The sequence below is a fragment of the Podarcis cretensis genome (assembly GCF_951804945.1).
Source record: "Podarcis cretensis genome assembly, chromosome: 8".
NCBI classification, from domain to species: domain Eukaryota; kingdom Metazoa; phylum Chordata; class Lepidosauria; order Squamata; family Lacertidae; genus Podarcis; species Podarcis cretensis.
Window position 1 is genome coordinate 22,701,508 of NC_137177.1, and position 23,662 is coordinate 22,725,169.

A 23,662-nucleotide genomic window follows, 5' to 3' on the forward strand; every position below is an offset into this window, starting at 1 on the left:
AGACACCAGGGCTGAAGGCTGGGTGACATCTTTGCTTCCCCATCCCTTTGCTGTCACCCAGGCCCATGCAGAGGCCAGAGACAGGCGTCTTGTTCTTGGCATGACAACCTAGGTCCAGCAGACCCCCACATTTCAGCTGGCTTAGCCCTCCAAGGCCCAGGGCAAGTGTGCTCGGTTGCTCACGTCCTTCCATGGACCTGCTGTGCCACCATTGCTGATGAGCTGTAGGAAGGCAGGCAGCTGTCTTGCACCAGGTCCATTTATAGTCCTGCAATGTATAGTTAAAGCTATGGTTTTCCCAGTAGTGATGTATGGAAGTGAGAGCTGGACCATAAAGAAGGCTGATCGCCGAAGAATTGATGCTTTTGAATTATAGTGTTGGAGGAGACTCTTGAGAGTCTCATGGACTGCAAGAAGATCAAACCTCTCCATTCTGAAGGAAATCAGCCCTGAGTGCTCACTGGAAGGACAGATTGTGAAGCTGAGGCTCCAATACTTTGGCCACCTCATGAGAAGAGAAGAATCCCTGGAAAAGCCCCTGATGTTGGGAAAGATTGAGGACACAAGGAGAAGGGGACGACAGAGGACAAGATGGTTGCACAGTGTTCTCGAAGCTACCAGCATAAGTTTGACCAAACTGCGGGAGGCAGTGGAAGACAGGAGTGCCTGGTGTGCTCTGGTCCATGGGTCACGAAGAGTCGGACACGACTAAACGACTAAACAACAACAACAACAAATGCCTACCATGACTGGCAGCATCTCTCCAGGGTCTTAGGAAGAGAAGAGTCATACCCACCACCTGCTACCTGGTTCTTTTAATTGGTGCTGCCAGGAAATGAGCCTTTCTGCATGCAAAGCACTCGTTCTGCAACTGAACTATGGTCTCCTCCAGAGTCTGGGGCTCTGTAACATCAGCAGCAGAGCAAGAGGAAGCCCCACCTCCTTGGGAACTGAAAGGTCTTTATTTCCCATGGGTGCTGTTTTTCAATGGGCTTGCCTCTGGTGGCAAGTTGCCACCAAAGGGAATTATACCATAGGGGCTCTGCTTTGCTAGGCTTTCTTTCCTAGCTAAACTGAACTGGAATCAGGTTGTTTAAGCACCCCCCCCACGGCATTTAGTAGTATCCTATTGACAATATTTTGCTTACCTACATTGATTCTTGTTCGGCAATTTTTTATTATTATGGCTTTTTGTGATATTTTATTAAATTATTTGTTGTTGCTTTTTAAAGCTTCTCTTTATTTACTTAATGAATGGATATGGTGCCTCCCAGGACAAAGCCCAATATGACTTGGAAGCACTTGTTTGAACAGCACAACATACAATAAAGTGACTTGTAGCACCTTAATGGCTAACTAATTAGTCTTCTAATTTAGTATACATACACACATATACAGTAGATTGCAATGCAGTCTACACATAATGGTGTATTTTTCAATGCAAACAACATGAGGGTTTTCTCATTCACACACAGCTTAAATATAAACAAAAATGAGGGCATTTTAATTTTTGTTTCTCTTTTAAATTTATCATTAATCTTTAAAATTTGCCGCCATGCTGTTATTTCTGCTGCAAAAGGCTTAATACTTCTACTCCTCTGGAAACAAGATAATAAAATGCACAATATATGTATTACGTAATAATATGTATGTTTTACCTGGAAATTTGTTTTGTTAAAAAAAGGAAAGGGGAAAAGTGCCCACACTGATATATAAGGGTGGGAATGACTACCAAATTTGGAGGACACACACACCATTTATTCACCAGGAAGGCTTTATTAAACAACTCTCATCAAAGGGAGGGCCTTCTGGCTAAATCTCAGTGGTGTTTTAGTTGTGATAATAATCTATATATTTGTTGTTTTGCCATAATGTGACTCTACAGGCATAATAACAGAAGATTCTAGAGTGGATTGGAGACTCAAAGCAATGGGGGCTTTGAATACTTCTGCTCTCTCCATATGGGTTGTTGCTCCCCAAGTAGCCAGCTGTGTAGAGCAGCTGGCAAACTCTTCTTTGCCTCCATCCCCACCCCCAGAGGTGAGGAGGCCAAGAGAGGTTGCACAACATTCCCTTGTCCACTAGAGATTATTTTGAAAGGATTGCTTCTCCTTGCTTTTCTCTCTACAGGTAATGATGAAAACAAACAGTAACGTTGCATTCTCATTTCACTCATAAGCAAAGGTGGGGAGAAAAAACAGCAACTCATCCTTTTAACCCTCGGCATGCACTAATGGGGTAATATTGTGAGGTGAGGTAGATGCTCTAGATTAAGCAAGCCAAAGGTCACTGTGCGTCTCCAGAGATCTAGCAAGTCATTTTTATTGGCAGTTATTGCTTTTGGAGTGCCATCCTTTTGGATTTGATTTGCACTGAAATAAGTGCGACTTGCTTCTGGGAAATGCGAATAGGATCTGGGATTTCCGCTGAGCGAGGAGCGCAAACCGGGATCAGGGTCGGAGAAGATGAATGGGGGCTCAAGGAAGAGACATATTTTAGAGGGTGCGACTTGAGGGAGTGGGCGTAGCCTTAGCCTAGGTGCCTTATTGTTCTTTGGAAGTTTGCAAGGGGGCTGGACGAAGATCCTGTAGCAAAGGGGGCGGGGCGTTGCGCGAAGGCGAATGGGCGTGGCCTAGCTGGAGGCTGCCCGGCCTGTGAGCTTCGTTGCCCCGGGTTACCCGCGGGTAAATCAAGAAGCGCTGTACGTCACGCGAGGGAGGTTCCCTCCGCCCGCCAAACCCGCCTTTCCCTGCCCCTTTTAGAACGCCGGCTGGGAACGAGCCAATGGGGAGAGCGCTGGGGTTTGGGCTTGTGCCGCGTCCCTTCCAATCAGGAGGCGGCACTCGGGTCAGGTCAGTGTAACAATCTGGAATGAGAGGAAAAAAACGCACAACCCAAAACACCCGACTAACCAACCACAGGAGGGGGAGGAAGGCAGGCGGGAGGGAAGGAGCTGGGCTGGGGCTTCCCCTGAACTTGCGGGGGGGGGGGGGAGGAAGCACCGCTGGGTACGTGCGCCGCGCGAAGGATTTAATCGCATTGCTGCGGTGGGGCGCGTGGAAGATAAGGGTTCCACAGCGCCTGGTGCTTCTGAAAAAAACGCGGAAAGTGCTTGGAGAGGCGTAGAAGCGCCGAAAAGGGTTAATGAACCCTTTGGAATAAGTGGGGCGAACTAGCATGCGGAGGGGCAGCCCAGCGCTGCAAAGGTGTCTGCGAAGTCTGGGAGAGGAGAGGTGCGGACAGGCTGCCCGTGCCCAGGTAGCGAAGCGCTGAGCAGGGCCGGCCCTACCGTTAGGCGGACTGAAGTGACTGCCTCAGCCAGCTGATTGTTAGGGACAACCTGAAACAAACAACAACAGTACATGTACTGCCAAGAAGGCTGTCTTACGGTGATCTGATAGGGCAGCAAATAATAGTAATAGTAATAAGTAAATAAATAATTGTAAATGTATCGCCAGGGTGGTGGGGAACGGAGAGGTGCTTGTGGGACTTTCTACCTCGGGGACCAAACTCACCCGACCAGCCATGATTGCTATAATTTGGCTGGGGGGGGGGGATGGGGAGACACCATTTGTGCCTCAGGCGGCAAAATGCCGTGAGGAGGCCCCGAGCAGGGGAAGGGAAGCCCGGAGGAGGTTCAGAAATGCCAGCACTCCTGCTTGTGAGAAGTGTGGGGCGCGCGAGAGAGACCTTCGGCGGGACGTGCTGCGGTGGCGAGGCAGGAGTGGGCAAGGCGAAGTCCTGAGCGGGCCCGAGCGCTGCCAAGGTGCCGTCCGTCCTCTGTGGCGTCGCCCCGCGACGGCAGCGAAGGGGGAAGCCCGGCGCCCGCTCGTGTTGTGATCATGTGGTTTGGCTGGAGCGTCCAGACTTGTGCAGCCGGGCAGAGAGCCGACGAGACTCTGCGTGCAGCCAGCCAGGCGGGAAGGCAAGGCAAGCCCGGCTGGCGCGCTCCTCCTCCTCCTCCTCCTCCTCCTCTCGTGTAAGGTGCTGCCCGAGGCCCCGCCCTCTTCCCCCCTCCGCTCGCCGGCCCGGCCCCTCCTCCTCCTCCTCCCTCCCCGCCCACCCCCTCCCTGAGGTGCAGCCGGCTCGCCTGGCGGGCTCTCCCTCTCTCTCTCGCTCTCACTGTGTGTGGGTCTGTGTGCGAGCGCGCGCGCGTGTGTCAGTCGCTCTTCGCTGGCGGGGCTGGGTGACGAGAGGGCAGCGAGGCAGAGAGTGGCGGCCGCCGCTGCCGCCGCCGCCGTTTCCTCCTCCTCCTCCTCCTCCTCAGCATGTTGCCATCCCGCCGGGTCCCCAGAGAGAGGCGGCGCCCGCTCGGGGCGGCACGAGCGCAGCAGGAGAAGGAGAAGCAGCAGAAGCAGCGGCAGGAGGACGAGGTGACCGACAAGACGGAGACGGCGGCGAGCAGAGGGGGCTGCCGCGCCGAGGGCAGCAGCAGCAGCAGCAGGTGCTAGGTGTGTGGAAGAGCGCGAGAGAAGCGCGCGCGCGCGCGCTACCTGCCTGGCCGCCGGCTGAGCAGCCCAGCCTCTGCCTCAGGTGCGTGCTGGCGGCGTGGAGAGCGCGAGCCGAGAGGAGGGCGATCATGCCAGCGCCAGCCGCGCGTCTCCATCGCCACCTCCGGGCCCTTTAGCGCCGGGTTCCCGCTGCGCCTGGACGCTCTTCCTGGGATTAATTCGCTCCTCGCTGGAGCCCGGAGGAACTGAACTCGCCTGGACTCACGCGAGGGGCCTTGGAGGCTCCGCATCGCCGGAGGAAGCCCTTCTCCCTCGAAAGCGCACGCCGCTCCTCCTGCGCCCGGCGCGCTCCTCCTGCTCATCTGTTGCTTGAACGGGCGGCCCCCTCCCTGCTCTGTCTCTCGCTCGCCGGGCTTGATGGAGGAAGCAGCCGCCTTCGCCGCTCCTTGCCCTTCCAGCTGAACCTCCCTTGCGCTGGACTCGAGCCTCTCTCTCTTGCCTTCCTCCCCCCCTTCCCCGCCACCGCTCCCCCGACGCACCTTCCTCCCCAAACCCTGCGAGGCAGCGTCTCCATATCCCGCCCCCCTCGCTCGTTCTCCCCCCCCCCCCTTCTCTCGCTCGTTCTCCCCGACCCACTTTGGTGCGATGCTGCTGCCTTGGACCTTCGCTTCCTAAAAGCGCCGTTTGCTGTTGCGATCCTTCCCGTTGGAAATTTACAAAGGAGCCCCCCCCCCGGGATAAAGGAAAAAAGGGGGGGAAGGAAAGAAAAGGCGGCTTCTGGGGGGGGGAGGGGGAGGAACATGGATGAGAAGCTGCAAGCGCATCAGGTTGACATCGACCCGGATTTTGAACCCCAGAGCCGGCCTCGCTCTTGCACCTGGCCGCTGCCTCACCCCGACTTCCCGGGAGAAGAGGACGATGGAGCCGCGGCTGCCGGCGCTGGTGGTGGTGGCGGGGGAGGCGGCGGCGGCGGCTCCAAGCACCCCTTGGCCGGCGGAACGGAAGGCGCCGAGAACGCCGGAGTGGCGTCGGAGCGCGGCAAAGCCGCCCCGGCGCTGCCTTCGCTGGGCGCGGACGTTGGACAGCTCCGCAAGGCGAAGACCTCGCGGCGCAACGCCTGGGGCAACCTCTCTTACGCGGATCTCATCACCAAAGCGATCGAGAGCTCCCCGGAGAAGCGGCTCACCCTCTCGCAGATCTACGACTGGATGGTCAGATACGTCCCTTATTTTAAGGATAAAGGAGACAGCAACAGTTCGGCTGGTTGGAAGGTACCCGAGCGATTCTCCACCTCCTTCACCCTGCGCCTCTCGCCTCCCTCGGCAGAAACTAGAGCCCTAGTTTTCAAGAGGCGCTAGTGGAAGTTTCACTAGTGCTGAGCCTCCTTGGGTTGATGTAGTAGACTCTTAATGGGGGTCTAGTTGCCCGGTAGCAGCCTTAAACCACCCCTGTGTTGCAGGGAAGGTTAATTAAAGGGTGTTAAAATGGTGGTGTATCTTCCACCACCATCACCCACGTTTTTTGTTTGTTTTTAAACTCCCTTAGCACATTCTTACCTGGAAAGTGGTGGTTTTAACCAGAGTTAGTGATTAGGGAAGGAGTGGTGGTGAATACTTGGGAGTGAAAGTCTGTGTAGCTTTGTTTGCAGGCGCCGAAATCCTGTAGCAAGAGGGGCAGAGCTGGAAGGGGAAGGAGCCGGCCAAGTTTCCTGAGGGTCTACCCGAGGCCACTCCAGCCTTTTGCAGCTTTGATCAGGAGAGCAGCTCTGGTGTCTTCTGGGATTGAGGGAAGAGAAGTTGCTCTTGCAGCCTTATCAGAGCTATCTTGGAGAAGAGGAGCTCTTCTCTGTTGCTTATATTCGTGGAGTGGACCTGAGATATTTCCCTCCTTTTGCATTGGTGCTTGGAGAGATTATCCTGCAGTAGCTGCCTGGTCCACCTACCATATTTCCTTCACTCTTCCCCCCACCAGCCCCAGTGGCATCAACAAAGGGGCCAGGTGGACACCCTTCCTCTCCCTCCTCTTAAGTTGCAGCTGCCTGTCTGGTAGTAGGACTTTGGAGGGCGGGTACAGGGTAGAAATAGTGTTGAGGTGGGTAAAAGTGGCTTTGTACTTTTCATCTGATGGCATTGATTGAGATGCCAGTTGGGGAAAGGACATGCCAGACTTTCTCCTCCAGTTTGGGTGGTGGGATTAGCTGCTTGTGATTTTTGTAAGGTCTCTCTCTCCCCCCCCCCTCCCATAGAATGCAGTGTAGATTGCTGGAGCGGTTTATAATACAAAAAAAGGCCCAGAAAACTGATTTCTTCAGCTAATTTGCCACATGCGATGCCATTGGTGTGCAGGGCCATTGGGCAAGTGTTACTGAACTCTGGATGCATGACCATTTTGAGGTCTTGGGCTTCGTAAAACTGGAAGTGCGATCAAACTGTCTACATGTGTTAGCTGCAAACTCTGCCTGTCTTTGGCGCTCCATACATTGCCCACGTCTCCTTATTGAGTCAAAGTAAGATTTGGTGTATTTGTGGTTTTTTTTAAAAGCTTTTGTTTGCTTTTGAGGTCTTGGATGAAATGGCAAATTTTGCAGAATGTGCTGCATCGTTTGTGTGTGTGTGCTTTTTTGAGAATCCTAAACATCTGGTAGGAAGTCTGCCCACAAGCAAGTGTTCCCTTAAAGGAGGGCTTGAAAAGGCTCTCCTGCACATGTGGACTAACAAGCAATTAACCCTTGTGGCACTGAGTTGGTGGGGCAGAGTGGTTTTCCATTCTCATATATCTGTTGGTCTCTCAGCAGACACACGCCCCTCTGGCATTGGCTGTACTGGTTAAGCTCCCAGGCTGTTGCCTTTGGATTGTTAAATATTTCTGTCAGGAGTAATCGATTTCCCTCTTATTATGATTTAGTGTAGAGGTGTGTTGCACTCCCTGAGCTTACAAGGAAAGTGTCTCTCTCTGTGTGTGTATGGTGTGAGAAGTCTACTTTTTCACTTCAGTGTGAGAGCCATCCTGCTATAGCCCAGCAGAAAATGGGGTGCGTCCAAAGTGATGTTGCTTGCACACACCTTGCACCCATGTTGGTGACCACACCTGGAAGGGACAGAAAAGCGTAGGTAATGTGGGAACCAGAAGGGGCCGATTTAAAAGAGAGGCAGTTCCAATTGATTTTCTTTCCACTTTCCAGCCACTCTATAATAAACAATGTGTTAATTCAGGAAAGGTCCACTCCATCATTTGGGCTGGTGTTATGAGCATTATTGAAGCTCTGTGCATCTGCACCACACCTGGATTTGACCTCCTCTGTGTTCCGTTTACTTGTGAGTAGCTGAAGAGAAGACTTGTTTTAGGCGCTCAAGCACCTTGAGACATCAGACCATAAGGAAAGCCCTGCTGGATCAGACCAAGGGTCCACCGAGTCACAGGAACATATACCAGGTGGAGGTTATTTGTTCGTGGGTGATGAAATGGCTCTCCTTCTATCCACCTCCTCTCCCTTGGGGCTATTTTAGTACTGACTCTTTTATGATGCATAGGTAACCAGGTCTCATGAATAGATTGGTACTTGCAAGAGAAGCATATGGGGAAGCCTTGGTAATTTGGGCTGTGCAGCTGGATGGAGTCTGGTTGGGCGTACTTATGCTAACCCTGGTGTCCTGCTGCAGGATGGATGTATATGGTAGCAGAGGGGACAAAGTTCCACCCAAACTGACAGGAAGAGAGAACTGCATCCAAGGAACAGTCCAAGACACTTGTCTATGGAATACTCTCACTTCTTGTTCTGCTTCATGCAGTTATTTAAACAAGGGAGAATAAATCTGATGTGTGAAGAGTAGTAGCTACATCAGCCAAAGGTCATAGCTCTAGAAAGCTGGGAAAGGCGAAGGGCCATAACTCAGTGGTGGGGCACATACTTTGAATGCTAAAGGTCCCTGTGTCAATCTGCTGGCACCTCCAGATAGGGCTGGGAAGGACTCCTTGTATGAAATCCTGGCTATCTACTCCCAGTTAGCATTGATAATACTGAGCTAGATCAGTGTGAATGGTCCTGACTTAGACAGACCAATGATCTTACTTGGTATAAGGCAGCTTCGTTTGTTCCTCCATTTTTGGAGAAGTGTTTGAAAGTGCCCTGGTTGGGGTGCCAATTTCTTTGAGTTAAATGTTTTGTTTTACAACTGCTCTAGTCACAATGGTGCCAAGGTTATTGGGAAAGAGCTGTGGTTTCATAGTAAGGACTGAATGCTGAAGTTCCAAGGACCTTTTCCTGGAACCTCCAGGTAACAATGGGGGAAAATCCCTTTCTGAAACCCTGGAGAGCTGCTGCCAGTTAGTGTAGGCAGAACAGCTTTCAACCTCCAAACATTGCCTAACTCTTAACTCCTGTCAACCCCAGCCATCATGACAAGTGGCCAGGGATGCTGGGAGCTGCAGTCCAAAATGTTTGAAGGCATCTGCTCAGGTAAGGTTGGTGTAGAGAGTACTGTGAGGGAGGCTCAATGAATAGGCTTCGTTTATCGCAGCTTCCCATGTTCCACATGATACTGTATGGGAGAAGACTTTGTGATGCTTGTGCCATCATAGCTTCCCAGAGCTTTCCAGATGCATACCTTGAATTCATTCCTGAAGAAGTGTATTAGACTCTGAGGAATCAAGACATGAATACTCTGTGGGTAGAGAGATTTTCCATCCACATCAATACTATGATTCTTCTTCTAACATAGCTTCTCCCCTCTCCACCACTGGCCTCCTGGGGAAACTGAAGCAAAGGTATGCCTGCCAACAAAAAAATCAGACTGGCTGGCTGATTAGATGGTTGACAGAAGCTTGCTCATGTTTGAAGGGTAGGGAGTTAGGGGATACAGTAGAGGCTGGTCCATTAGGCCAAATGGGGTGCTGCCCCACCAACTTCAGCCTATCCTCAGTCAGCCCCCAACTGCCTTCTTAGTTCCATCCATTCCAGGGGGTGGCACTGGCTGTCACCTTCACCTTTTTTTTTGTCTCCACATTGCCCTTGTAGAATGCAGCAGAGAGGAGGATGGGGGCAAAGCTAGGATTAGTTGACTGTGGCCCCACCTTCTTTTGGCCTCTCTTCCTCCTGCCCCATCAGTTTCAAAGGTCACCAGACAATGGACCAGCTTGTTCAGAAAACCCTGGATGTTCTAGAGCAGGAATGGGGAGGGAACTCATGGTTCTCCACACTTCACTGGGCTCCATTGGCCTCGGCCAGCATGCCTAATGGTCAGGGAATCCTAATGATGGGATTTGTAGTCTATCAACATATGGAGGACCAGAGACTCTCCACCCCTAGAGCAATATTGATAAAAATGGGAATATGCTGATCGTTGAGAGACCTCTATGGGCTGTGGAAGCAACATAAAGGTAAAGGTACCCCTGCCCGTACGGGCCAGTCTTGATAGACTCTGGGGTTGTGCGCCCATCTCACTTAAGAGGCCAGGGGCCAGTGCTGTCCGGAGACACTTCCGGGTCACGTGGCCAGCGTGACATCGCTGCTCTGGCGAGCCAGAGCCGCACACGGAAACGCCGTTTACCTTCCCGCTGGTAAGCGGTCCCTATTTATCTACTTGCACCCGGAGGTGCTTTCGAACTGCTAGGTTGGCAGGCGCTGGGACCGAGCAGCGGGAGCGCACCCCGCCGCAGGGATTTGAAACGCCGACCTTTCGATCGGCAAGTCCTAGGCGCTGAGGCTTTAACTCACAGCGCCACCTGCGTAGCAGTTGGCAATGTTGGGCATCTGCCAAGGCTCATACCCCAGCAGCAGGGCTGGCCCCTTCTGCCGCTGCCTTTGCCATTACCAGTGGGATGGCCCCCTCTTCCTTTCCCTTCCTCACTCTCTGCCTTCACAGTACTGGCTGGTGCTGAGAGTATGAGCTTATGCCACCTCCTTTGCTCCTTCCTAGCCAGTGCTGGGTGCAGGAGTTGCCACTGGCCACTATATTCTGATTGGCCCTGGCTGGAAGGGGCAGGGGTGCAACTGGCTGTGGGAGGCAGTAGCTTGCATGCTTAGCACTCATTGATGGTGGGAAGGGAGGAGAGAGAAGCTGCAGCAATCCAGGAGGAGAAGGAGATGGCAGGAGCTGCACATAGGGTGCAGGGCACAGGGGACTTGCTACCAGCCTCTTGCTTGGTGCGGGTGCTGGTACGGTGATAAGTCAGACCTGGAATAATCTGTACAAATACACCAGTGTGGAGTTGTGGCTAGAGTGTTGGACCAGAACCTGAAATACTAGGGTTCAAATCCCCACTAGGTCAAGGGAATTGATATTGGGCTAGTCACTTAGACTAACCTACCTCACAGGGTTGTTGTGAGGATAAAATGGGGAGGGGGAGAATCAGGTGTGCCACTTTTCAGAGTTGCAATAATAAATTAATCTGAAAGCGAAAGATTTCTTGCAGCTCTGTGCATTAAAGGTGGCTTCTCCTTGTGATGAGTGCATGGCACTTGTTTTCTTGTTAGTTCTTAAGTTATCTCACTGAAAGGGAAATGATCCCCTTCCCTTTAAGGAATCTCAGAAAGGCACCTTCCTTCAATGTTAGCAAGATAATTAAGGGGATAATTAATTAGCTGGTGGGTCCTGCTCTACAGTATAAGGCAGTGAGTTTGCATTTAAGGCTGCTGAACTGTGGATACCATAACTCCTAAAGATAACCTTTGCCAGCCTGGTGCCCTCCAGATATTTTGGTCTACACTGGCTGTGCTCGCTGGGGCTGATGGGAGTTGTAGTTTGAAAACAACTGGAGGGTACCAGGTTGGCGGACACCGCCAAAAGAGCTGGAAGTCCTTGAGGGGTGTTGGAGCATCTTTCCAAAAAAATTTTTAATGCTAGTTCTGTTTCGTTTGTTGCTGTGTGGGATTATTAGTTTTCGCTACTGAAAGGAAAGTTTAGCCCTGGCTGGCTGTTAGTTTTTTGTTTTGTATGTCGTGCTCAAATAGAAAATACTCCATTCCTGATTTTCAGTTCATAATATGAAGCCCCAGATTGGAGCCTCGCACCTGCGGCCCTGGTCCCTGAACTCTGTTGTGTCCGTCTCTGTAATTTTTAATATTTTTTTTTGTTCCCAATCTACATCTCTGCAACCTACCACTCCCTTCTGTTAGAGCTACTTTCCTTGGATTAAATTTCTCTCCCCTTGCTGTGCATTGCCAGAGTTGCAGAGAGAGGCATTCCTCATCCCTGAGGAGCACCTGATACAGGGGGCACCACTCATCAGTCTTGCGTTCACAATACTGTTTCGCTTTCTTAAAAGGCCCATACATAGGAGAGGGAGTTGTTCTTAGTCTTTATGTCTGAGGTTCAGAAGCACTGCAACTGTTGAGAGTTTCATCTCTCTCCTCTCTCTCTGCTGGGATGGTGGGGGTGTTTCTGGCAGCAGGTCTTCATCTTTAATTGCCTCCTCCTTAGCCTAGTCTGTCACCCACAGAGAGGGCTCAGTAGCTGAGAATTCCAGATCATTTCCCCATGTTGTGGAGAGGGAAGGGAAGGGGAGTTGCTCCCCAACCCCATGAGTCAGTCCTTTTTTAAAAGGTGGGATTAGAAGCTTAGATTTAAAACTTCCAACTGGCCTCTCCATCCTCTCTCCTAAAGTGAACAGAGAACTTCAGCTCCTGTGCACCATTTAACAAATGCCCTAGCACAGTCATAGGCAAACTCAGCCCTCCAGATGTTTTTGGACTGGAACTCCCATCTTCCCTGACCACTGGTCCTGGGATGATGGGAGTTGTAGTCCCAAAACATCTGGAGGGCCGAGTTTGCCTATGCCTGCCCTAGTATCTCCCCACTCCACACCTTGCAGTTAACACAGATTTATTGGTCACTGGGGTATATTGTCTATGCTTTTGAAATGAATTATTTGCAGGAAAGGGAGTTCTACACAAAGCTTGGAAAGGGCTAAAAGGGGAGCATAGAGCAGTGTTTCCCAACCTTGTGCCTCCAACTGTTTTTGAACTACAACTCCCACCATCCCTGACTAGCAAGACCAGTGGCAAGGGATGATGGGAATTGTAGTCCAAAAACAGCTGGCGGCACAAGGTTGGGAAACACTGGCATAGAGCATGAGACTCTTAATCTCAGGCTTGTGGGTTTGAGCCCCACATTGGGCAAAAGATCCCTTCATTGCAGAGGGCTGGATTAGATGATGCTGGTGGTCCCTTCCAACTCTATAATTCTTTGATTCCACTTTTAAGTCATGGCTTTACTGCAAAGAATCTTGCAGACAGTCGTTTGTTAAGAGTGCCTATTCTCTTCGCAAAACTACAGTTCTCAGAATTCCCCAGAAATAGGGATTAACTGTTAAACCACTCTGGGAATTGTAGCTCTGGGAGAGGAATAGGGGGGTCTCCTAATGAGACCTTTAACAAACTACAGCCCCCAGAATTCTTTGGGAGAAGCTGTGACTCTTTAAAGTGGCATGGTACTGCTTTAAATGTGCAGTGCAGATGGGGCCCTTGGTGTGCTGACCTGTATTCGTTATAGCCTGGTTGCAACCCATCATTGCATCATAATTAGGTTTGAAACAAGGGCTGCTTGCAGCCCTTACACCTGTCCCTGCGTGGGAAGAGTTGCTTTGTGGCTTCTGTGGGGGAGGGGAAAAAACTGGTTCGTACAAAGTCCTGCCGTAAGTGAACCAAGATGGACCAGTAGTATCAGCTGCAGGACCAATGGGGTAGGAGATGGTAGAAGGAACATGTACCGAAGCAGCCGCGGTATTTGTAAAGCAACCATTGGGTTTGTCGAACCCCCGCCCCCAATTTCCTATAGAGCCTTTATCCCATATCTGAAGGGTTGGGTTTGTTTATTAGTTTGATATGGAGTTCCGCAGGGAACCAGTATGGCAGGCATCCCCAAACTCAGCCCTCCAGCTGTTTTGGGACTACAATTCCCATCATCCCTGACCACTGGCCCTGTTAGCTAGGGATGATGGGAGTTGTAGTCCCAAAACAGCTGGAGGGCCGAGTTTGGGGGTGCCTGCAGTATGGTGTAATGGTTATAGCGTGGGACTAAGACTGGGAAGATGCCCTGTTCAAATCCATGCCCATGCGCAGCCATGTAGCAGAATGTGGGACTTTGATCTGTTTTTATCTCATAGAGTTGTTGTGAGAATGAGGTGGTGGTGGGGATGTGTGCTGCTATGCACTTCTTGAAGAAAAGGTGATACCAATCTGTAATCAGTAAGAAATCTCTGAAGCTATGCAGGTCTGGTCCTGACCAGTAGCCCCCTCCCCTTCCTCCAAATGCCATTCTGAGCTTAATGGATAGGATAAAACATCACAAACACAAACTCCAAAACATAGGTGAATTTATTGTTTCTCTTTACTGGGCATTGCAGGGTGCTTCCAGACCATCGCTGTTATCGGGATACACTGATAAATTCAGGTTATCCAGTAAGTGTTGATTTGACACCCTCACTCAACACACCTACTCCCTTTCCACCACTTACCAAAATAGGACTTTTCTAAATAAGGAAAGTGAGGAGGAAAATGCACTAGTAAGTGTGATAGAACAATTGATTTACCGAACATTGTCTCACCTTCTTGCAAACAAATGGACAATAAACACCTGGTGTGGTGTAGCCAACCCACAAACTTTGTGCACACAAATGCTCAATCAACAGGTCACCAGAAGGGACCAAAGGCTCTGGCAGTTTTTTTTTTTTTAAAAAGTGCCATCTCTTTCTTAATCAGAGCAATCTTGCTGAAGCAGTGAGTTTGTGGGTTGCAGCCTACACAATTAGTCCAGAGCTTGTAGACCTTGGCGTCAGCAGTCCTCCTCCTTCAGCTTTTGGCCTTCTTCTTTTGTGACTGTAAAGCTTTACTAGCAGGAAGTCCTCTCCGGTATGCAGTTCTGGGTCACAGGCAGCCTGAGGTTTTCCGCATGCCACCGTCCCCTGCTGTGGGTCTTGGCGCTGCTATGCTGCACACGTGTGCCAGTAGTGCTTGCTGTTTTCCAATGCTGCACGGAAGGCCCCATTGACTGACAGTTCTGCTTAATTAGGGAGTTGTTATTTTATCAATTCCAAAGCGCTTGAAGTTTTATGCTCCAGCTCACGCGTTCCACTTGTTAATGGGAAACCAACACCCTCTGTCAAAGAAGCAGCGGCTCTGATGCATTTTAAGGTGCTGTTTGTGCCACTTTGACATCCAAAGTATAACAATAAAGCTATCAGCTGGTGGATGTCTGCTTGATGTAGGTCTGACAGTGCCAAAAACCTTAATCTCCAGCCTTCCCACTTTTCTTTCTCTCTGTACTTCTTAGGGCTGCTCCTTTGTGGCATGAATATAAACTAGATGGGTGGCCTTGGTGCTTTAAGCTTAGGAGTGTCCTGTCTAGGGCTGGGGGAGGACCCATCACTCACCTACGGTTGTGCCCAGCCTATCTCTTTACCATGGCTTATAATTATTGCTGCAACGTCCTTGACTAACCAGCAGTACTTCCTCTTGCTATTGAGCAAGACCAGGCATAGGCAAACTCAGCCCTCCAGATGTTTTGGGACTACAATTCCCATCATCCCTGACCACTGGTCCTGTTAGCTAGGGATCATGGGAGCTGTAGTCCCAAAACATCTGGAGGGCTGAGTTTGCCTATGCCTGAGCAAGACCATATGGAGGGACTATAGCTCAGCAGTAGAGCATCTGCCTTGCATGCAGAAGCTACCAAGTTTGATTCCTGGCACCTCCAATTAAAAGGCTCAGGTAGCAGTTATTGAGAAGGACTGTCCGTATGTGACTGCTAGTCTAGTGTAGACAATACTGGGCAAGACAGACAACAGTCCAACCCGATATAAATTGACTTCTGGTGTCCCTGTGACCCTGTAATAGGAACATTCACAAGAAGTGAGTTGGCTGCTTCTCTGCTGTTGGGCGCCAGGTTGAAATGGGCTGTCTTTTTATCTCCTTCCTTCCTTTTGTCCCTCGCATCAGAGCAAAGGAGCATGGGCAGCCGGTAATCTGTTGCTTTCAGAAAGAAAATAAGCGCACAAAACCATGAATCATGGGGAACTTTATGCATCGTGTGGACAAAAAGAGCAGTAGCTGCTGCTGGTGCAATTTAGGGGCAATTTACTTGTGGGGAAGAAACGTACCTATGGACTGTACAAGCAACTGGGCAGCAATGCCCCCCCCCCCAATGCTAGATATGGATGCCACAAGATAAATAACAGTTTTTGCAGAATAGAAAACTGCCCCATGACAGTTTAAAAGACACACAGTTTGGCTGTGGGTTAAGCTTTTGTGGGTTAGGCCAGCTTTCACCAATGTATACTTCTTCAAGGTTTGCAAGTATTGGGACTACTAACTCCTGTGCCTACAGTGTGTGCAGCACTACAGGAATGCCCCACCCCCCGCCAAGCCTTCTCTTGCAGTAGTCATGATTGCAATACTACTGCAGTGTGTTGAAAGTGGACAAGCTTCTGGAAGCGCTTTTGTATGGGGCTTAAAGCCGTTCTTGCTTCATGCACTTTGTCATTTGGCCAGAAGGATAAATTCACATTACAAATACCCTTTCTCCACTTTCTCGTCTGTGTGAATAACGATCCGATGGTCACTTAAATGGTGTAAAGGAGGCTCAGCAGCGCAACCTTATTCATGTTTATTGGAAATAAGCCTTGCTGTTTCCAGTGGGGATTGCTCCTAGGTAAGTGTGCATTGGATTGCAGCCCACAGCCAATCTAGAAGCCCCATTGGTGCAATTGGATCTCAGCAGTCGGTCCTTCTGCGGGGTTTACTCTGGAGTAAAAATGCATATAATTACAGAGAAGGAAGGGAGGCTAGTGACTCATCTCGCTAGCCATTTCCTCCTCTCTGTACCCACCCCTGTTCCTTAAGAGAATAAGCAAGCTTAGAAATGCCACATTGCCCATCACATAAGTAGACCAAAGACCCATCTAGTCCAGCATCTTGTTCTTACCATGGCCAACCAGGTGCCTGTGGGAATCCTGCAAGCAGAAACTTTGCACAACAGTGCTCTCCCCACTTGTGATTTTCAGCAACTGGCATTCAGAGGCATACTTCCTCCAAGAGTGGAGGTAGACCGTAGTGTTTTCTCTATGAATTTGTTAATTCTCCAAGTTGGTAGTTATCACTAAATCTTGTGGGAGAGAATTCCATAGTTTACACCCCTAGTTCTACAAAGCAGTTCTTTTGGGTGCTTGCCTTTTTAAACTTAAGCTTATATCTCCCATCTGTACCGCTGTGGTCCTGGCTCTCCTAACCTCCACTAGAGGAAATATCACGCAGGCATCAGAAGGGAAGGCTGATGTTCTCCTCTTTGCATACTTGAAAGCAGCGTTAGGGCCTTTGTCCTCTGTCTGAAGGGTTGCTTCATCTCTCAAAAGTGTATGTAGGCTGTGTACAAAAAATCAAAGTGCATGACTTCCTCCAAGGAATCCTGGGAATTGCAGTTAAAGGGTGCTACAATTTTAGCTCGGTGAGGTGTAAACTGAAGTTTCCAGGATTCTTTGTGGGAGAATCATGTGCTTAAAATGTACAGTGTACCTGAATATATATGTTGAGTTTCATTGAGTGCCAGCTCTCGGAGCTGTACCAGCACTTGCATTGCCTCTAAGCTCCTCTTAAGATAAGCCAGTTACTGCTATTCTTCTTAAAAGTATAGACTGTTTCAAAGCCAAAGCTCTCAATGCAGTTAACAAACATGAAGCAGTATTGTTATGAAACAGGGACATAGGCAGCTGCCTTATGTAGAATCAGACCATCTAGCTAAGTACTGTCTACTACACTGACTTGAAGCAGCTCTCCAGAGTTTGAGGCAGGTGTCTTTCCCAGCCTTGTGTGGAGACACCTGGGATTGAACCTGGAACCTTTTACATTCAGGGAATATGCTGTATCACTGAGCTATGGCTCTTCCCCAGTCCTATCAAACCAGAGCTGGGTGAGTGCTAAAGATTCACCAGGCAATAGCACCCAAGCCTAGCTCATGCAAATGTGCTTTGAAAAGGACTTCTGTACGCCAGCTGCTAAATCTATACATAAAGAGAGGCAGGCAGGCAGATCTGGTTTTCCCTGGGCAGGGAAAGTAAGGTTTCTTATCTACCAGTTGAAAGTCTCAGTAAGATTGCTTTCATCGCTGCTTCTCCAAGGTACAGAAGTTCAAGCTTCTGTTGATGCATATGAACTCAGTGTGCTATCAGCAGGTTTCCTATTCTTAACCTAGATCAAGGTCAACGGCACTTTGCATTGTGCCAGGAAAGTAAGTGGTAGCCAGTGCAGATCTCTAAGCACAGGTTTGTACAGCCAGCTGCAATCATGAGTCTAGCCACCTCTGGACCAGGAGATTCTTAATCTTGGGGTTGTGTGGGTTCAAAACCCACCTTGGGCAAATAGATTCCTGCCTTTCAGGGGTTGGGACTCGATGACCCTCGTGTTCCCTTCCAACTCTACAATGCTATGATGCTATGCTATGCTGTGATTCTATGAACCTGTAATTCCTGAACAGCCTTTAAGAGCATCCCCACATAGGGTGTGTTACAGTAGTCTAATCTACTAGTGTTGGTGTGTATCACAGATGCAAGGACTCTCCTCAAGTTCGAAAGTGGCAATTAGACTGTGTGAAGAAGGAGTCTGTTGCACTCAGTGGGCTAAGGCTTTGTTCACACATGCAATTGCATTTACTTCCACAGTCATTAGTTACTTGCACAAGCCAGTGTGTCACCCAAGGCTGGAAAAATCTTAGATGAAATTTCCATTTCTGTTAATATCACCCGAAGGGATGCTTTCAGTGGAGCCCGTTCACACATTCAGCTGAGAATCGTTAAGGAATCGACTGAATTATATTCATGCGGGAACTGGGCTTATAGGGTTCAGAGGCCTCAGAAGAGAGGGCTGCTTGTATCAGCAACTCACCCACACATCGAAAGGATGTTCCTTTGCCTTCCGGCATGAGCTTGAAATGTGCATGCATATGGATAATAAATTTGTCTTTTTGCAGTGCTTGTTCCTTGCTGATAAGCCAGGGCTTCCTTTCTGCTCTTGCACACCTTGGCTGGACCTTGTTTATCAGAGAAACCCAGTACTTGCTTTATATGACCAAAGGAAGCCTGGTGTTGATACCACTCAGTGGGACGATGGAGTGAATTCTTTCATGCATGGTGGTAGAACTCAGCAGGGAGGAAGATGGAGACAAAACTAGATTTAGTTAGCTTTCCCTGCCATTGGCTCTGGCTTTACTTACTGTTTGGGCTCCCTGCCTTTTGCCCTTCCAGTCTAAATGTGCCTCAGCCACCACTGGTTTTACTCCCCTCCTTTTACGCTCATGAAAATTCTGTGTGGCTGGTTTGGCTGAGGGATTAGTGACTGGCTGAAGATCACCTGGTAAGTTTTGTGTCTGAGCGGAGGTTTGAACCTGAGTCTCCCCAGCCCTAGCTCTAACCACTAGGCCATACTAGTTCTCAGCATGTACATACATTGGGGAAAGGTTTTGACCACTGGCACTCATCCTCAAATGCAATCAATGGAGCAGGGCAATCAGGAATGTTTGGAGGCAGACAGAAAGCGGAGAAGGGCATGAAGGATTTCAGAGCATCCATTTGCACCAGAAGTGCCTTGCTTGCATCATTTTTTAAATTGCACTCTTCCCCATTTTGGACTACAACTCCCATCAGCCCCAGCCAGCGGGGCGGGGGGGGGGAGGCAGTATTACTGTACTGTACATTGCATGCTGTACTATACGTTGTATAGAGCACGGTGCTGATAACACCAAGGTCACAGGTTCGATCCCCGCACAGGACAGCTGCACATTCCTGCTTTGCAGCGGGTTGGACTAGATGATCCTCAGGGGTCCCTTCCAGCTCTAGAACCCTATGATATCATTATGAGAAAAAGCAAGGCAAAAATCTTCTAAATAAACTGAAGGGAGGGAGAAACTATCAGCACACCTGTCTTTTTTTGGAGGGGGGAGGGGGCATGGTGAATTGTAATAGAAATGGTATTTTTTTTGTTCAGGGGACTCCTCTGCAACAGCATTTTGGGCAGGAAGATTTGGCTCGACTGTGAAAAAAAAATGGCATTCTTCCTTCTTCCTCTCCTCCGTTAGGTTCTCATTCTTTTACTCCCCCCCCCCTCCTTTTCACCTTTCTGGAATTGCTTTTCATGCAGTGCTAACTGCTGAAGTAACACAAACCTGCTAAATGGTCCAGCTTTATGATAGCATAAAAATGATACTACAGCAGTGAGTAGAGTTTTATTAAACCCCAGGGACCGGCTGCAAATGAACAGCTTGCTCTGCTCTTCACTTTATTTATTTATTTAATAACTGCTGGAATATAAACTACATCTGAGATGCTGTGGACTAGGAGCACTCTCAAGTCACAGCGCTATCCGTCCCCACTCCCAAACGCTCTCTCTCTCTTTCTTTCTCTTTGGCTTGTTGTTTCTGAAGAAGCTCAGCACGGGTGTTGGGTCCTTAGACTGGAGAATGGCGTTCTTGGCATTTGGGATACTACTTGGAACTATTTCACACTGTCTCACGGACACACATAAGTCAGATTTCATTCGCTGACAAATCTGGGCAGGTAGAGGTGAGAAGATGCCAAGTCCTGCCTGGTTTGAACATTGGGCAGTTTCTCTTCACTCTGGTGGTGGTAGTCTTCCTTTCCTCTTGTTGGCCCTTGTGAGTCTTTTACTGACAGTAAAGGTAAAGGGACCCCTGACCATTAGGTCCAGTCGCAGACAACTCTGGGGTTGCGGCGCTCATCTCGCGTTACTGGCCAAGGGAGCCGGCTTACAGCTTCCGGGTCATGTGGCCAGCATGACTAAGCCGCTTCTGGCAAACCAGAGCAGCGCACGGAAACGGCGTTTACCTTCCCACTGGAGCGGTACCTATTTATCTACTTGCACTTTGACGTGCTTTTGAACTGCTAGGTTGGCAGGAGCAGGGACCGAGCAATGGGAGCTCACCCCGTCGTGGGGATTCGAACCGCCGACCTTCCGATTGGCAAGCCCTAGGCTCTGTGGTTTAACCCACAGCGCCACTCGCATCCCATTTACTGACAGTAGGCTCTGCTAATGATTTATAGTGAGTCCCCATTGCTTAGTGCCAGCAGGGGAGAGTGAAGAAACTCTCACACAGGGCATGGATGGTAGGGAGCGCTCAACTCCTTCACGTGTCATAAATTCCAGGAAACAAGAAGTCAGATGTCATGAAACTGGAACTGGGTTACCCACCCACCCTTTTCCAAGTGGAAAAGATCTCACAAATCATGACTGCTGAAGCTTGTGCTCAGTTGGCTTCTGAGGTGGAGCTGTTTTATTTTTTGTTTTATTTTAAAGGGGTGATTTCTCCCCAGTTTATGCATTAACCAGGGAGCTGTGTCTCACAGGACTGCAAGACTCCAGAAATCCGGGTTGGAAGAAAGGCATGAAACAGGCATCAATAATCTCATGCTGATTGGAATACAGGAAGCTCTTTATACCAAGTCAGAGCATTTGTCCATTTACACCCAGTAATGTAGATGTTGACTGGCAGTGATTCTCTGGGGGTTTCACTAGGATGGCCATGTGCCCTACTTAGGGTTGGGGAAGAAATTTGTGTCAGTTTGCATTTAAAGGGGAACTCACCTAATTTGCACTTTCCGAAACTAGATGTGAACCGAAAAATAGCCCCCCCCCATTTGAAACCTGCACTTCTCAGAACATTCTCCAGCCATGTGTGTGTGTGTAATATTTGTGTAAAGGGTGCATGCAAATAACAATAAAAATGCCATATATTATGCAAAATTGCTTGCAGACATGCACATTAGGGGGGAAATTTCCTGATGAATTTTCCTGAGAACTTTTATTTTATTTTATTAAATGCAAATTGATGTGGAAATGTGGAGAGCTGAATTTAGGATCAGAAAAAGGAGAAACAGAGACAAACAAAAATGGACAGATTTGCTCATCTCTGGTCCTATTTTCAGAGTCAAGTCCCCTATTGGAAGGGCTTTCTGGAGACAAATCTTTTCTTTAAGGGCTGTCAGCCCAAGTCTGGTTTAAAGATAAAGAACTATAAGGAGGAAGAGCAGCAGGAGCCTTGAAGTTATTGCCCAGGTTATTGGGTCGCAGCCTTTCGCACTGTGGTGAGATGCAGGCAGTCACTTATTCATTGTCTCCCCCCCCCCAAAAAAAAAGAGGATGCAGATCTGCATGTTTTTTTAAAAAAATATGTTGACTTGTATTTATTATTTATTTAAACAATTTTTACACATCCTCACTACAATCATCTCTAAGTGGTTTAAAGGTACATTATAGCAAAAATAAAAATCAGTTAAAATTCTAACATCGGCCATCAAATAAAATGCCTGCTGGAATAAAAAGAAGTCTTCAGCAGGCAGAGGGAGCCTGCCTGACCTCAACAAGAAAAGAGTTCCATAAAAATTAGGCCCACGACACTAAACATATGGCTCCTGGTGGATGTGACCCGTGCATCTGAGTCGTGGGGGAACCACTCACAGCGCAGACTTTTGAGCACTGGAGTTACGTGCCGGCGATAGCCTGTTCCCACCAACAGTCTAGCCGCAGTGTTATATGTGCAGATTTATTTATGATTTATTTCATAAAATTTAAATACCGCTTGGTTGTAAGAGAACGTCAAAGATATTTGCAAATTTAGACAGTGTTTACTGTAAGTAGAACTGCAATTGCATCTCACCATTGTAGAGAAGTCTAAGCCCTGGTGCTTGCTTAGCCAGCTGCTGTCTAGGCACTCCCTGCTGATGGGCAACTTCAAGGCCTCTCTCATTCCCCCTTCATATATATGTATTTAATCATTAAGACTGAACTTGGACCAGGCAGCCCTAAGAGCATTCCTGCTATTGTTCACCCCTTGCAAGCAGTTAGTATTCATTCTCATCCTGTCTCTGAGCATCTTAATACAATCCATCTTCCAATGTGTGGTCCACCTCATCATTTCCTTCTCACAACAATGCTGTGATTGCTCACGCTGAGTTTGTGTGTATGTGTGCATGTGATTGGACCAAGGCCACCCAGTGAAGTTCCTGTCCAAGTGAGGATTTGAACCCAGATCTCCCCAGCTTAAAAGTGTCTAGCTGTTAAATTTCGCTGGGAGGAGCAGCTTGCTGGGTGGAGTGGAGATGCTTTGCTAGATTCCTAGTAGCTGGGTTGCTGTTGCTTGCATTCACACCATGCTACCTTGTCCCATCTTCTCCTAGTAATAATAGTAACAACAACAACAACAATGCCACCAATCTGGCTGGGTTTCCCCAGCAACTCGGTGCAGGCTTCCAGCAAAATATAAAAACACAATAAAACATCAAACATTGCAGCTTTGTGGGCTGCACACCACTTGACTGGCATTGCATTTAAGCTGTTCCCCATGGAGGGCTTTCTGGACTTCCTTGCCAAACCTGTCACTCATCTGCAGTGAAACAGATGTCCATCTTGCTCAGTATTGTCTACACTGACTGGCAGCAGCCCTCAAGGGTTTCAGGCAAGATTCTCTCCCAGGCCGACCTGGAGATGCCGGAATTTGAACCTGGGACCTTCTGCACGCAAGGCATATTCTCTGCCACTGAGCCACGGTCCTTCCCCTCTCACTTGTGGGCCCCATCCCTTTTTATTAGCCAGTTGGTTTATGTCCCCTCTCCCTGTATACCCTGAACTTTTCTTCTGCTGTGGAAGTTACCTGCATGCTACAGCTGAGGTGAAAGGCATTTTAGGTTATGGAAGGACACTTGGAGCCGTTTTGCCCATGTGCCGCTGAAGCTCATTTTGGACAGCATCTGTTCATTATTACGTGCAGCCTTGGCAGCTCGCCAGCAAGGAGAACTGAAAGCAAGGCACAAAGATTGCTTTCACCCACTGGAGGGGAAATGGCTGAGGGGAGGAGGGTGAGGAAGACCGAGGGTGGTGGGATTGGAAGTGGAGTGAGAGGCAAGTGGTGGGAGGGAGGGGGGAAATACCAGCATTCAATATTTATAGCTCGGCGAGGCTGTGAGTCCCCTGTCAGGATCAGAGGGATGCATTTGCCAGGTGCTCCCCAGGCACAACAGAGGCATTTATCAATCCCCCGAGAAGGGAAAACCCGGATTTCTAGAACAGTGTGTGTACGTTTCTATGAAAAAGGGAGAGGCTGCAACCGATGCCTCATCTACAGAAAAAAAAGGAGAGGGGGAAAGCCTTTTGCTTCTTCTGCAAATGGGGTCTTTTGCTCACAAACAGCCAAGTGATGGTAGTATTTTCACCAGAA

The 23,662-nt window shown here is 49.1% G+C and overlaps 1 protein-coding gene across 1 annotated transcript in view; it reads left to right on the plus strand.

The window, feature by feature from the left end:
- The first annotated feature begins 4,106 nt into the window (after positions 1-4,106).
- FOXO6 (forkhead box O6) overlaps positions 4,107-23,662 on the plus strand; it is a 130,184-nt gene continuing 110,628 nt past the window's right edge. The window contains exon 1 of the mRNA XM_079986062.1: positions 4,107-5,722. Within this exon, the coding sequence (XP_079842188.1) occupies positions 5,252-5,722 (471 nt within the window). The 5' untranslated portion in view covers positions 4,107-5,251. The remainder of the gene's footprint in view (positions 5,723-23,662) is intronic.